At 30.8% G+C, this 17,041-nt stretch overlaps 1 protein-coding gene and 1 long non-coding RNA gene across 2 annotated transcripts; both read right to left on the bottom strand.

Moving 5' to 3' along the window:
• Positions 1-429: 429 nt before the first annotated feature.
• Positions 430-2,748, bottom strand: LOC135147091 (uncharacterized). Its single transcript, XR_010284527.1, has 3 exons — positions 2,481-2,748; positions 2,194-2,279; positions 430-773 (listed from the first exon to the last, which is right to left on the bottom strand). It is a non-coding gene; the product is annotated as an uncharacterized LOC135147091 (long non-coding RNA).
• Positions 2,749-8,928: 6,180 nt separating this feature from the next.
• LOC108227049 (calcium-dependent protein kinase 8) lies at positions 8,929-16,445 on the bottom strand. The gene is made up of 9 exons (XM_017402052.2): positions 16,066-16,445; positions 15,221-15,786; positions 13,720-13,843; positions 13,500-13,643; positions 12,718-12,870; positions 12,489-12,604; positions 12,224-12,391; positions 9,702-9,932; positions 8,929-9,394 (listed from the first exon to the last, which is right to left on the bottom strand). The coding sequence occupies exons 2-9, from the start codon at positions 15,734-15,736 to the stop codon at positions 9,239-9,241; spliced, it is 1,608 nt and encodes a 535-aa protein (XP_017257541.1). The 5' UTR covers positions 15,737-15,786; positions 16,066-16,445; the 3' UTR covers positions 8,929-9,238.
• Positions 16,446-17,041: the final 596 nt, after the last annotated feature.

Below are 17,041 nucleotides of genomic sequence, written 5' to 3'. Positions count from 1 at the left end.
TTGATAGTGGTTGTCCAAGACACATGCATGACTGAAAGTTCCACCCTACTCACTAACACTACGCCATATATGGCCTTCAACAACATCAAAAAAATGATGCAATAACCCCAAAATATGTTGCCATAGCCCGAAAATGGGCTATTGCAACATAAAATTTAAGTTGCTTTTTTCGATGTTGCCCTAGGCTTCTATTGCAACATTATGGTTACCTACTGCAACACGGGCTTTTCTGTCACAATAGACCGCTATTGCAACATCTGACTACCTTATAGCAACAAATATTTTATGTTACGTTAGACCTTATTTCAAAAAAAAAAAAGCGGGACCCATTTGTGGGTCCCACCTGTAGGTCCCACTTTTTAGGTCCACATGGATCCCACATGTTAGTCCCATGTTTGGACACCTGTTTGCTAGTCCCATGTTTGCAACATTATTCTAAAAGAAATTGAAAATATACTCTTTATATATTAAACATCCCAATAAACTATTCTTTCTTACAAATTTCATAACAAATCCAACCAAATCAAATTACCTAACAATTCAAAACCAACTAAAAGTAACAACAATTAGCCTGTGCTCTCTAGCCTTTTCTCTAAAATACACCCTTCTCCATACATAAATGAAGTGCATGATATGTGATTCCAAGGCTGTGGCAATAGGAGTCATCTGTTCCACTAGCAAGAAACTCAAGCCTGGTGAAATCCTTGAGCCATTTCCACATAATCTTCATTAACAGCATGGACCACAACATCAAACAAACTTTGTATATTTTGCTGGATGGAGAAACAAAAGCAATAGGTAAATACTTAATTAATATCACAATCAATATACTTGGAACAAATATTTTAAAAAGCCGAGGTACTTTGGTCTTCTGTCATCATTCTCTGCAAAATAAATTTCATGTACTAATTCGCATTAACCATGAAAGAGAACATGAAAACAACAAAAGGCTGTAGAAAATATGAGATAGTCACTGATTCTTTTTCATGTGTAGATAGCAAGACATATGAGAAGAAAAAGTGCAGGCAAACCTGCACCAAATAATAAAAACACCAGCTTCAGATGAACACCAGGATTAATACAAATAGGATCATTATCTTTAACTTTCTAGACCTGGTTTTGGAGCTCTAGAAGCTCACTTTCAAGCTTATATATTGTGGTTTTCCCATTCATTAAATTTTCCTGTTAAAGCTTCATGGATTCTCTGCTCTTGTTCTTCTTTTGCTTGTTTTAGCAACCTAACACATTCTTACTGACCATAAAAAAAACAGTTCTAATATCCTTTTCCAAGGCTTACTAACCATAAAAATCTCTTATGCTAGCTTTTCGCTCATGGACATACATAGACGTCTTGCCTCTCTCATATGCCTGTTACATACCAATGATACTTCATATGCTTCAGAAGACATCATAATTTTATAGAATAATAGATGCATATATCTAGTAAACAACCTTATAAATTAGAATCCTGAGCAATCCAAGTGCACCAGCAAGGTGACAGTCACTCCATTGAACAAGAAAGAGAAATATTTGGGCACAAGAAAGAGATCTGTATGTAAACTTACATATGTTTGCAAACATAATACATATCCATGATTTAAGCATGTAAATCATAATTGGATTCGAATCTACATAATCAGGCTTCGTAATGTAAATAAGACAAGATTAATGAACTCAAATTTAAACATAACTATAATTCCAGACAATGCAATCAACCCAAAAATTTCAGTTCGATAACACAAACAGAAATAACTAGCCACAAATTAACAATCATAACATCCCCCCCTCTCTCCTTCTCTCTCTCGCACTCATAAACAGTGACACAGTTTCTTATTTAAAAAGGTCCAAAATTCTATTCCTCTCTGTCTCACTCTCCCCCTCCCCTCCTCTCTCTTTTTCTCACACACACACACACAAAATACTGACATCACAAAACCAACAAACCCCAAACTCATACAATCTATTACCAACAAACATAAACATAAACATACTCAATCTATCATCACAAAACAAAGGGGAGAGAGAGAGGGAGAGGGAGACAGAGGGGGACACAGGGGAGAGACAGAGAGATGGGTAACATAACATAGAACACAAATCACAACAAAGATACAAAGATAAACATGCATTTATATATAAAATCTGAAACAAAGCACACATTTAAAGTTAAAAGTAGAGGATAACCGCGGATTGTACCTTATATCTAAGCAAATCGAAGTTGCAATTAAATTAAAACACTGTTGAAGCCCTAGTTCCAGTGAAGCCCCAATTCAATTGAAACCCTGAGAAACATAAAGACACAAAATTAAGAACATTAAAGTGAAAAGCAAAATGAAAAACAAAATGTAGGATAGGAATGATAAATCGGAAAACCCTAATTCCGCGGAATGAAGAAGCTCTCAATTGAACTCCCGATTGAAGGCCTGATTCCAAACCCTAATTAATTAAGAGTTGATTTTGAGGGGAGAGGTTCCCGATTTTACCTAATCACCGGTGAGTTTGAGCAGCGGAGATGGTGTATTTGATGGAGAGTTGAGTTTTAGCAGCCGAAGGATGTTTCAACGAAGGCGCAGTGTGAGTGTGTAGAGTTTTGTTTCTGTGCTGAATGACTAACTCAAATGAAACAGGGGGGAAAGTTTGCCGCTTGCTTTTTGAGCACACAACATATCAAATTTTTATTTTGTTTTAATAATTCATTTTATTTTCAATTTTCTTAATTATTTAAAAATATAAATATTTTATATGTTTAAAAATATAATTCAATTACAGTATTATTATTTTATTCATAATTAATTAATTTCAAAATTATTTCTTTTAATATAATTAATTATGTTAAAGAGATGATATAAAAAATAATATTTGTATTCCAAAATTTAGTGTTTTTATGTTTAATATATTACATTTTTCCAATTTATCATTTAAACTTATTTGAGCTTTATTTTATGTAAATTTTATTGTCATATTATAAATAATTATTATACTGACACTCTATGCAACACATATATTCGGCTATTGCAACATCGAACGGACATGAATGGTTATCGTTGCGGTAGGTATGGATTAGTGACTTTAATGCAACATAATTTTGCAACACTCACGTTTATACCATTGCGGTAGGCCATATATGGTGTAGTGTAAGTTTGAGAAAAGAGATAGCTCAAACATCACTTTTGGATATGGCGGTAAATAGTATACACCTGGACATGGCTTGATTTCAAAAGATAATGTCATGATTGATGAAGTTGCATTAGTTTGGAAACTTAAGTATAATCTACTAAACATTAGCCAACTGTGTGATAGAGGAATTAATATATGTGTGGTTGTGTTGTTTCACACAAAAAGGATAATAATGTGATGTTTACAAGAAATAAGAAAAGTAATGTGAATATTGTTGACTCCAGCTCCACAAATGCAGATTCAGTTACTTGTCCTTTTAGCAAAGCAAGTACATATGAGAGTTGGTTATGGCACAAGAAGCTGGCACATTTAAACTTCAAAATTAAGAATAAATTGGTTAAAAAAAGGTCTTGTAAGATGAATATCAAAAATCAGAATTTTTCGAGAATGGTTTGTGTGATACTTGTTAAATGGAAAAGTAAAAGATATTCTTTTGTGAAGCTAGACTGAATCCCTAATTAATAGGCCTCTGCAGCTTTTTCACATGTATTTTTTTTGGAACAGTTAACAACATGTCAATTTCAAAGAAGAACTATTGTCTTGTGATTGTTGATTTTTTTTTGTATTCACCTGGACATATTTTCTGCACTCAAAAGATGAGGCATGTAAAATCCTAATATATCATATTAAGATAGTCAACAATACATATCCAAAACTACAAGAGAGAAGGATAAGAAGTGATAATGGAACTGAGTTCTTAATATCATAAATTTTAACATATTTCAGTTACGAATATCGTCTCTTGATTAGCTATTTTTATAGTTATATATTTGTCTAAGACAATAGGATCAAGTCCCAAGTAATTAACAAATTTTTAGAAATAAAAGATCGAGTGGCTCTCCAATCAATCAACACACAAACATCTATAAAATTTATTGATAGTGTTTCTAACCGTCATATTGAGCGTCTGTGTTGTTTGCATACTCGTTGGGTTGTTGTCGTCCTAGACAGCAAAGTGTTATTCTCATAGCTTGTTAGCATTCTCGTGCATACTGTCCTTTCTCGCCGCATTTAAAGCAAGTAATGACATTCACTTTGTATATGGACATAAATTATTCACTCTAATTACACTTGAAAAAGTTTTTCATTACACTAGCCAAAATGTTTTTTCCCGTGTGTTTTTGTCTTTGACACATGGGTCTCACTCTGTAAAGCTTGAACAACATGTACTAAGCAAAACTTCGTATATTCATTCTTACTCTCACGTGTGTCATTTCTTTTATAAAAATCTCTTGTACAATCTTCTCGTATAAGAGCTTAATGATAGATTGGCAGAGTTAAGAAGAATTACACCATAATGACATAAAAATATTAAATCAATGAATACTTACTCTCACACCATGACGTGCATTGGAGTAGTCTTAAAGCACAATAAGTATAAATATATATATATATATATATAATTAATAAATTGACCTTAGTCTCGATCGAAGCATAATACGTATAAAATATAAAAAGATATTTCAATGATAAATAGACCGTATCATAAAATCAAGAATTTTTTATTAAATATTAAAATAGAATTTTGTTGGTAACATAAACTATAAGTTCCGATTCACATTATAAAATATAACTAATAATATTAATAAATAACATCTTTTTTTGGTAAGTAAATAAAAATATCTTCATATATGTTAATACAAAATATCTCAACTTTTACGAGATCCATAAAAAATTCAAATCATATTCCATATTTCATTTCATGTTTTAATGCATAATACCAAATTTTATGTCTCAATCTTAAAAAACTTATTAATATAGATATTATTGTAATCGTTTAATTGATAACAAATCTTTAGATATTTATTATTTAGATATCATATCCCGGCAATTTAATATTCACATAATACGATAAAAATCATAAAAACTCGAGTATAAAAGACTGATAATACAACATTACTAACATTACAAGTCTATGAGATATTAGAATTCTTATACTGAAAAAAATGAGTTTCAAACATTTTATTTATATGATAGTCCTCATGATGATAATGAATGTTATTATTTCAAATGCCGATCACACAAAAAAATGTAAGTTTTTTGGTTAGATATGTTCTTATTGTTTATAAAAAAAAATCTAATGACATTGCATTTCAATAATTTTGTTCCCTTCATCTTCTTCTTTTTTTTGTCTCAGTTAATTATCTTATGTTTTTTATATTTAAATTTCTATGCTTACAGATGAATCCACATTAATTCATGAAAAACGAACGGGAACATGTTCATTTCCTATCATTATTGGCGGGGGATGCAACAAACCAGCATGTGATACAGCTTGCAAGAACAAACAATTTGCACAACTCATAAGTACCTACTGCTATGAGCAATGGACATGTGTTTGTGTATTCGCATGCTAACACATCTTCTTTTATTCCATATACAATCACCAATGTTTGATTGTGACATGTCTTTGAATTTGTATTCTAAGTATTTGAAATAAACATCTTTGATATCAATAATTAATACTAATTATGGAATAAGGTGTCTCCAAGATTAAAATACAATCAAAATCTATTATTGATTTTTAAACTAGGTAATAATAGAATCTAAAGATGATTTTAGGTCCTTCAAATCTTTACGAGAATAAAAGATTTTGAGTTTTTTGATTGTTCGGAACTTGAAAGATTGAAAGATGACTTGTTAGATGTGTCAAATTTTTTTTCGATTCCAAGATATTTGTGTACTCTATTTATAAAAGAAATAGAAGAGGTTTGGAGTTTCTTTATTATTTGGAATTGTACTTTAAAAAATGAAAGATGACTTGTTAGATTTGTCAGATCCTTTTTCAATTCCAAAATATTTGTGTACTCTATTTATATAATTATGTGAGTATTATGTTTTTATCTCCGTAGTTGTCTATAAATATATATACTTAGAACAAGTTGCTTTGTCAATTAATCATATTTAAATTAAAATGTCATCTTAATTTGAAAAATATAGTTGAGATATATTGTTCGTTAATTAAAGGTTATTACTCGATCAAGAGAGTGAAAATAATTAACTTAGAACTAGGGTTGCTTATTAATAAATTATTATTAGAGATTATTGAAAGATTATTGAGTATGACAAAAATTAGTGATGAATATAATTTAGATCGAAATTGTCGATGAAAAACATCAATTCTTCTCTATTTTATTTATAAATATAAATATTTTCTTAACTCTTGCAACATGAAGCGGAGTGGGGCTCGAGTCAAGATAAAAAAAATTAAAATATTTAATTAATAAACTGATCATGTCTTAAAATCTTACAATTTTTCTATAATTATAAAATTGCCATTCTATTAGTAAAGTAACAATAATATTAAGTTTCAATGTATATAAAACACTAATATTAATTTATGGGTGGCCATGATTGATGGCATATTATTGGCTTGTAAGGGGCAATTACGTGCCACTTTGTTGGCTCCAATATGTGCCACTTTGTTGGCTGCAATTATGTGCCATTTTGTTTGCTTGTTAATAATTGTTATTTTATATTTTTGGTATATTATTTTTTTCCTTCGTGTCTCACCAAAGATTTATCTTTGGTTGGGACTTTAATTAATTTCCTTTTCACTACTTGAAATGATATACACATGATTTTAATAATTATTATTTATTGGATATATTATCCTTATTTTTTAATTTTATATATATATATATATATATATATATATAATCAGTCATATATATGGATTTATATTCTCCATATTTCATTTGTTTATATTTTCAGGATGCTTGGAAGAAGACGGGTTTTTCTTTTCGGACATTAAAGTTTTATTATCTAAATTTCCCCGGTCATCTTGCATGTCCGATGGTTAGATGATAAGTTTTATTGAATGAAAGAATTATCATGGTAAATTGACGAATCATATCGGTTGAGATTCATTCTCATTTAAAAAAAAAAAAAAAACAAATACAAGTGAATAACAATTCAAATCATCTTCTAACTTTTCTTTCGTTTTTCCTAATATATAATACCTAATTCTCTACCTGATCAATACTAAAACACCACTATAACATCTAATTCTACACCTCAATACTAAAAAACCACTGATAATAAAATAATAAAATTATCACAATCTTTTAATTGATAACAAACTTTTATATCTTATCATACCTTTTTTTTTTTTAAATATTTGTTACTCTTCCTGTCCTCCTTAGTTCTTTACGTTAGGATAGAGGCCCCGACACGACAAGCATTTTGTCCTCCTTAGTTCTTTACATTCAAGACATAAGTCTCGACAAGCATTTTAAAGATACTCGAATGTATTATGACAAAAAGAAATACTCTAATGTATAGTTTCATATATTATTTTTTTTCTAAATAAAAAATCAATATTTGAATTTTTATACAAAGAAAAAAAATTAAAAATAAGTTAGGAAATCATATTTAATGATATTTAATACACACCTTAAAATGTGTGCCAAGAGAAAGAAAATTGCAAAAAATTGAGAGGGTTGAAGAGAGTATCATATAAAAAAAATTACACCATAAAAGAATTTCAAATCTTATATTGTGTTTGGTTGGGTGTATGAATATTTGAACTATGTTATGAGCAAATGTTTTTAAATTTCATTCCTTCCTCCATTCCATTCCTATTTCATTCCTTAAATTTTTTTTCTCAAATCTCATCATAACAATTTTACACTCATTCAATTTCTTTTCAAAACTTTCCTCCTACCTCTACTATTTTCATTTATTTTTAGTCATTTCATTTTATTCTCCACAATCAAACACAACATTATTGTTTACATAAAAGCATCTCCAACAATGTGGAACCCTCAGTTAAATAATATATACTATAAAATACATATTATGTAATATAAAAAAAAAAACTAACTCCAATGATAAATTCCCTTTGTCTATAAATATAATCAAACTCCTTGTATTGATTATATTTATCGAAACTTTACAGACTTATAACAAATTGTTAAGAAAATCACATCATTATATTGATTACCAAATCGATATATTCTGCTCAGCTCCAACCATTAAAAACTCTTAACTGAAAAATCATTAAAAACTCTTAACTGGAAAATAATTGACATATCAAAAATAAAAATATAGACAATTTCATGAAATATCACACTTCAACCATATTCTCTCCTTGTGTATAATTTTAGTCAAGCTCTTACTATTTACTATATTTGTCCTACTATGTTTGTCGAACCAGTGTATTTGTCATATTATATTTGTCGAACCAGTACACTGATGACTATATTTGTCGAATCACTACAAATCCGTAACAAATGACATGTAATCAATTAACATATTAAATCAAAAATTCTATTAAAATAATAATAGTACGTTATTTTATTCAATCAATATAACCAGTGCCATCGAAATCGAAATAAAATGTATTAAGGTTTAACAAATTTTACATAATGTCTTAGAGCTTTAATTTAGTTAACCTCATTCAAGATGCATGTTCTAACAATCCAACATATTAATGGTATACTATTTTTAAATATTAATAATTTTACAATTTTTACAATTTTTAAAATATAACCGACCAATATAACGAATGTCATCGAAACACATCTTAAATCCAATTTAGCCGACCGTTATTTTAGCCGGACAGTTAGAGTGCTCTGATAGTTCTCACCAAAAAATATAAAATGACTGTCAAAATAAATGTCAAAACTTTTAATTTATATGATAGTTCTCATGATGTCACGAGTGTTGGTTTCAGACACTGATGACACAAAAAGAAGAAGCATCTGAAGCACAACATACTCAATCAAAATACAGTTAACACTTACATGTTACTTGGATTCTTGGAAGTTAAAACTAACTACTAAAATTTGCACTTACATTGTAGTTGTACCAATTAGCAATACCGAAAAATGGTAACAAATTCACATAGATCAGGAGTGTTGAATCTAAGAGCAAAACTAACTAGACTCGAGTGTATCAACTAATCAAACATTCCAGATATGCGATTACCAGATATGTAGAGAACAATACACATTGATGAACATGATAAAATTATGAGTTCTTTATTGCAATTATCTCTGCAAGCCAATAGCTCTCTGCTTTTCCCTTTACGTATTCTTTTGTTCCTTGACATACGAAAATGTCACCTGACCTCTGTTGGAGCCTGAAATGAGCCATCCTGCATCAACTTCAAGCTGATACTGTTATATCTTTCTCTTGAATATTGCCTGGAAGCTTTTCTCCAATCTGTACCAGCCTTCATCATAGTAGTAAATTCTTCGTAACTTATACGCCCATCCTATGCATCGAAACAACAAAAACAATGTTAAGAATCCAGATTTACCAGCAGGACATCTCTATTAATGAAAATGGGTTTCATTTGCATATATGCGTGTTAGAGAATAAACATTTTATATATAGAAGACAGATACGTGTTAACCATAACAAAATTGAGTACTGAATATAAGATTAGAGTCTTAACACCCATAGGCAAAAAACAAATTCATCAAAATTACAGGAACAGAAGATGCAGAAAAGTTAAGGACTATCCCAGGAATTTAACAGTGAAGAAAGTATATGAATATATCTCAATAGAGAGCACTGACCTTATCAGTATCAACATCATGCATTATGGCATTGATGACATCCTCAATGTTGGCATCATCTTCATCACTCAAGGCATGCCGGAGTTCATCAATCTCTATGTAACCACTTTTGTTTTGATCGAAGACTGAGAAAGCTTTGTGTAGATGCTCATCGTTGGCCATCTTTCTAAGATGTACAGAAACAGCAACAAATTCTCCATAGTTCAAAGCTCCATCGCCATCAACGTCAGCCTGTAAATATGACATTTCAGTTGCCAGCAAATGTAGCTACAAGCACCATAGTTTGTAAAGCATACTCCGACTTCATCATTAAATGTACATTTGCTGTTAATGTTAGGATATTAAATTACCTTTCTATAGCTTGGTTATGCATTGAGTTTAAAGATGATCATATCCTAATAAATCACAAAATGTAATATATAGAGAAGGGAGTTCATTTAAGATAGAATCTATTAATGAAAAATCTTTTAGAGAATCAAAACTTTGAGACCTTGTTTCAGTACAGTTAAACCTCGATTAAGTAATATCCGATAAAGTAATAACCTCGCTTAAATAATAAATTTTGTCGGTCCCAACTTGGGCCAGTGTTGTTAAGTAATATTTTCGCTAAAAGCATAAGATAATAAAAATTTAGAAATTCATTAAAGGCCCAGGTAATATATAAAGTAATAATTCATGAATTATATATATACATAATGTATATGAATTATAAAATTCAGTTTTTAAAATATGAATCTATAGTAGCTTGTTTCTTCTTTCCACCAAGTCCAAAATTAACCTCATCCTTGACTTTATGTAAAGCATAAACAACTCCCGGTATGTTTTGCTCATGTTGTAACAAGTAATTGTTTAAAGTGTTGATTGCTTGAAGTGCTTCGTTTGATGACACGCTTGGGATGTGCTATCGTCTAGTGCATGCAAGAATTTAGTTTTCACATACTATTAATCATTATAAAAGTAATTTTAAATCAAATACATTGCATGTGACTGATTCTTGTTTTTAAAAATAATAAATTATAATTTGTAAACATATAGAAATTCAGTAAAATAATAAAATATTACTTTATCGATAAAGTAATAAAATACTCCCTCCATCCCAAATTAGATGAGCTCTTTGATAAAAAAATTTATCCCAAAATACTTGAGCTTCTCTTTTTCCAATGCATATTTATCAACAATTTTACATACTTACCCTTTCTTATTTATCATTTTCAATATAGCATCTAGCTAATACAATTGAAAGTCAATACAATAAATATGGGTAGAGATGGAAAAAAGAAAAAATCATTTAATACTCCTTAATATGTGTGAAATGAGCAAAAGGCTCATCTAAATTGGGATGGAGGGAGTATTATTATATCGATAAAATAATAAATTCGATAAAGTAATATTTTTTTCCGGTCCGATAGGTATTACTTTAAAGAGGTTTAACTGTAGGTTCTTGATGGAAATACAGAAACTAACTCGAACATGTTTATTGCTTTGAGGACTTGAAGTCTTATATTTGGATTTAAGACATTTCATAGTGGAATCCATAAATATATCAAGGCAAAGTCGCTTGCTTGAAATGGGTCCTGCAGGTTTTGTCCCACCTTGATATTCTAAAGAAAGATAACAAGTTTATATAGCATCTTGTACTAATTTTGTTTACAGCTACTAACATAAGAGGAATACTTTTGTGACATGGGGCTAGAACTCTATATGTCTTTTTATTACAAATATCTTTGGTTTATTTATATTGATTATATAATTATTAATATTAAATAAACTGAGTGGATTATTTTTATAGGGTCGCACTAAGGTAAGGGTTCTATGAGCTCTCTCCCAAATGGTTCTCTCTTGAACATGACCCTTTTTTATAATCAAACTCTGAATATATTTCCCAATATTAATATTACTTAATCCGAGTAAAATAAATGAAAACTATTTTTGTTTTATTTGTGTTTATATCACTATACCCACGTCGAGTGTTTATTTCACTAGATCCACATCGAGTGAAATTAAAGAAGAGCAACTCGTGACATACCAATGTAGTAAGTGGGGCGAATGGAGATATTTCTTCAGCAACAGTTGTGCCTTCTCAAGGCTCTGAGACTCAGCTGTTTAATTTATTAAAGCGGCTGCATAGCTAAGTTTCTTTCTTTCTCTTTAATGTATTGTTATGAATGATTATTGTTTTATTTTGCCTTAAAGTGAATTGTTTCGTATTTGGTTTTGCTTGCCTGTTCTTGAATTTGAAATATAATTGCCTTACTGTGTTTCTCATATTTTCCAACAAAATCTAGAAACAGAGCTGTCTTATGCATTATGTATACTAATTGTGGGTTTAGAAACTTGTTCATTTTCCTAGAGCAGCTATATATGCCAAAGATTGGAAGAAGCATAACAGAAGTTATGAATTAAAACAAAGTATAGCAAAGATCGATAGAATCAGCCTAGGGCATATCATTAGCAGTAATGTGACAGAATAAAGAGAGAACATAAGGAAGAAGAATATATTGGAAAACACAGATATTACTAACCGCTTCCATTAGGATTTCGAGATCTGGATCAGGTATACTATGGCCTAGTTTTGCCAAACCAACTCTAAGTTCTTCCAGATTTATTTTGTTTCTTTTGTTAGTGTCCATCATATCAAATGCTTCCTTGATTCCTGCAACTTCATCCCCTGATAAATGCTCAGCAATTACCTGTATTCCATTACATTTAAAAATCCACATCAACACAGATAAACTACTACTCAAGGATATATACAAGTCATGCTCCACAATTCACAGAAATATTTACCCCTAAAGCTCTTTTCTTGAGCTTGTTCATTACAGAAAACTGCTTCAGCCTTGATTTTACAACTTCACCTAAAGACACATTTGGATTCTTCTTCCCATTTTGTAACCAGGGATGATCTACATAGCATAGATGTATAAGGAGAAGGGAACATATAGTAATCTCCTCAATCACCACAAGAATAGACAAGATATCCTTGTCAACAACAATGAGAAATAGATAAAAACATTACCAAGAACTCCCTGAGCCGTAAGCCTTTGTTTTGGATCTGGATTAAGCATTTTCTTGACAAGATCCTTAGCATTGTCAGAAACTAATGGCCATGGATCTCTCTTAAAGTCAATGACTGAGCGGATAATCGCTTGTGCTACACCTTGTTCAGTTTCTGCAGACATACATATATCCAAAGTCCAAACAAAAAGTAATGAGCGAAAATGTAAAAAGGGTGTTTGTTTGCTTGTATTTTAGGTAAAAGCAAAATATATCTGACTACAATACTGTGTGCTAATTTCTTAGTATTTAGTGTTAGTTTTGACATCACTAACCGGATGACAAAAGAAGACACTAGAGTCTAGAGCCACTGTAATTACCAATAGGACTGCATAGTAATAAATAACATTCAATATGTAGCATCTATACTGAACTATAATAACATATGATTTGTAGTATAGTATGGTACCCTCATTTTGGGTTACCCCTTCTAACCACATCCTTTAGAATTTTCAACTCAGATTCATGTGAACCGTTAGATACAATATTAAAAGAAATTCATACAAATGTCTAGGATTTGATTCCAAAACAACATATTAAATTTCAACCTTATATAAATATTAATGTAAAGATATAAATAAATATAAAATCTGGACAATTACAATATATTTTATTTAATAATTATGAAAAAATATAATAACATAATAATTAAAAATTACTAAAAAAATAAATCATTTAAATTAACCCATGCTTTGCATGGACTGGAAGCTAGTATTTATTAAGAGTAAATTTAAAGAACAGGACCTGCCCAGAAAGGTGGAACACCACAAAGCAGAATGTACAGTATAACACCAGCACTCCAAACATCAACCTCTGGTCCATAATTGCGCCTTAGAACCTCTGGAGCCATGTAATAAGGACTTCCAACAATCTCATTAAAGATCTCACCTGCAAATTAAAGGCAACTAAAGGTAAATAATACTATCAAATAGTAAAAATCACTGGAGTCATTACAATGCAATACCAGGTTTGAAGAAGACTGACAGTCCAAAATCGATTGCCTTCAGCGGAGCTGTTTCTTTCTTGTTTGCAAACAGAAAATTCTCTGGCTTGAGATCTCGATGCATCACTCCGTTCTTGTGACACACCTAATACCACAAGATATACTAATGAAAAATTCGAGTAAAAGCATCTATTATCGAAAGAAAATACCTCCGTAAATCAGACATAGAAACATGGCTCAAACAGAAAAGAAAAGACAAAAACCTGGTAAAGAAGGTACAATATGTGAAGGTCAAAGAACAAATCTGCGAGAGGCGTATGGTACAGATATAAGATTTACCATGAGTACCTAAACATCAACTCTTAGACCAATTCCAACAAATTCTCTTAGTCAAGCTTTGAGGAGTTTAAAATAAAAATGGTCTCCAACACAATCCTAGTCACTCCCTAAAATGTTAAGAGCTTTAAGATTCTCCTCAACAATGAGGAGTATATGATCTATCCTCATCTAGTTTCATATTAATAACTATTAATAAGGATAGTCCACACTTCTTAGTTCTTCTCCATGTGCTCCAGAATGCAGTTATGTTCTGCTACTGACCAGAAGACATGCATTATAGCTACTGACATACTGTGAGCTAAATCCATTCTCCACATTCAATTACTGCATGCTCCTTGAACAATCTATAAAGCCACTTCAACAAGTTCCAGTAACGTGTTTAAGAAATGGAGAAGGTAGCCGAATAGCCAAAGCTTTGTGACTCTCACTTCCAAAAAATAGTTATTGTGTTAAAGTAATAAAAGATAGTTACAGAGTGAGTTTAAGGATGCTTGTTGGAGAGATTGTATGTCTTTGAAATATAAACAGTTCAGAGGCAATTTATTTAAGTTATATATAAAAATAAGTTTAGCAGATTTTTGGAGTTGCTCTTATGAATTTACAGTATTTCATAGAAACGAGTGAGACAGTTAAAGAAATCCTAGAATAAAGAAACACTTTATGGAGAGGATATGAATATTGATGTCATAAAATCTACAGATCAAGTACAAATATGTACTTGAGTACTAATTTGTTTGTATACAGAAAAACAAATTTGCATAAAGGAATTTTAGTAATAACTTTTACCCCCTGAACATAACTTCTAGAAGACACAGTATACGTGGAGGCATTACTAAAACTACTCAACTCAGCATGCACAATTATGTGCATAAACGTACAAATACATAACAAATATAAGCAGGTTTGTCCAGAAAAACATCATTAAGGGCGTAATACAACACAAAAGGCAGTCAACCGAGATACAATTTTACTTGGATAGTGGAAACACATATCTATATCTAAAGGTCCAATAGCATCATACTTTTAGCTTCTTAAATCATAGCACTATATTACAAAGCTCATGGGATCTTGAAATCAGACATAAAACTCAATTAATCAATTCAGATGATATAAAATGGATTTGACATGTAATACAATCAAATTAAATGTCAGCAACACAAAATCCAACGTGTAAAGCTTGTACCTGAACAACTTCTACAATTGTCCGCATTACAGATGAAGCAGCCCGTTCTGTGTAATGTCCTCTTGCCACAATCCGATCGAACAACTCTCCCCCTTCGCACAGTTCCATAACAATGTTAACAGCGTCATTATCCTCATAAGTATCCTTTAAGCTCACAATATTCGGATGACTAGGCATATGCTTCATAATGTCAACCTCTCTAACTACATCCTCAATATCTACTGAAGTTCTAAGTTTCTTCTTAGATATCGATTTACAGGCAAACTTTTCACCAGATTCCAAATCAGTACACAAATATGTAACCCCAAATTCTCCTCTACCAAGCTCGCGACCAAGCTCATATTTATCCGTCACATTCTGACCAGTTGGTTCTTTCAACACACGAAACTTGATCCCACTAGTTCCATTAGTACTATAATCAATCGCAAACGGATTCGGTTTCTCTTTCTTCTCCTTTCTTCCCTTCCTCTTCTCTTTCTGAGTCGAGGTTTTCGGGGCCGCACAGCAATTTCCCATAATCAACTTGTTAAAACTCAATCAAACTAACAAATCAATCCAACTATACACTGAAACAAAGAAAACATAAACTAGATCAGCAAGCTACCAACTTTACTTAACTTGATCAAGAATCATACAAATAGAGGCCAAACCACTAGGATCATTCATTTCACAATCAAAAAACAACACAATGGTCCCAACAAAACCAACAAATAATCAGATCAAAAAAAGTAGGTTTTTTTAAGCAAACCCTCCAAAGATCTTGGAATACAGATACACACAATATCATCATCAGTCAAAAACACACACACTCACACACATAAATGCAAGAAAAACAGAAAATATACCTGAAAATTGAAAAGAGCAGGGAGACTGAGAAGGGTGTTCAAGATTTCTATGTGGGTATGAACCAATCAAGGAAAAAAACGAAGGGCTTCTTGAAAAACAGAAGAAGAATGTGAATAACGTGAAGAATGGTATTCAGGTTGAAAATCCACCATGGATGGGAGAGAGTCAAAGCTCTTTTGCAGAGACTCTCTTTCTTCTCTCTCTCTTTCTCTCTGCTTATTTTATTTTGATTTATATGTTTCTTAGCTCTAACGTCTCTTTCTGTGATATATGTGCACAAACGTTACAACTCAGATTTTCAATGAAAATATATACTTACAGGCTATAACTTCATTCTAGTATTGTTTAGTTGTCTGTGTGTCAGTTGTGAACTTGTAATAGGTTGTTTATGTTCATGTGACTACTCTTTCTACGTTGAAAACTTCAAATAATTTGCGCTTCTTCCACTTAAAAAGTCTTTTATTCTACTTTATTATTATTCATTATTACAGATATATTTCCTTTTCTATATTTATCATCGGTTAAAGTTTATTCTAACATCATGATTACGTAATGTATTATGTATTAGAATAATATAAAATTATATATCTAAATATATATTTGTAAGAATAATATTAATAATTAAGGTTGTAAATGAACTGAAGCGAGTCTGATTTATTCATGAGTTGAGTCGAGTTAATACTAAGTTCGAGGCAAGTCATGGTGATTAATAATTTTTTAATCTTTTTTATATTTGGTTACTTTACCGGAGAGAATAGTTTAGGCCTGAACCAAAAATTTAACAGATATTTGAACAAAAAATAAAAGAATTATATATTTAATTTTAAAATATCATATATTATAAGATAAACTACCGAATTAAAAGACAAATATTCATATATAAATCTTATACTAGCTTTGAAACTCATCAATGAATCACAATTTAAAGAATAATTCAATTCTTTTTTCCGTAACTCTGATTTTTTACTTCTATTA

Source organism: Daucus carota, chromosome 1 (assembly GCF_001625215.2).
Source record: "Daucus carota subsp. sativus chromosome 1, DH1 v3.0, whole genome shotgun sequence".
NCBI lineage: Eukaryota > Viridiplantae > Streptophyta > Magnoliopsida > Apiales > Apiaceae > Daucus > Daucus carota.
Note: the sequence above shows the minus strand (reverse complement) of the source record. Positions and strands in the feature narration are given on the sequence as shown.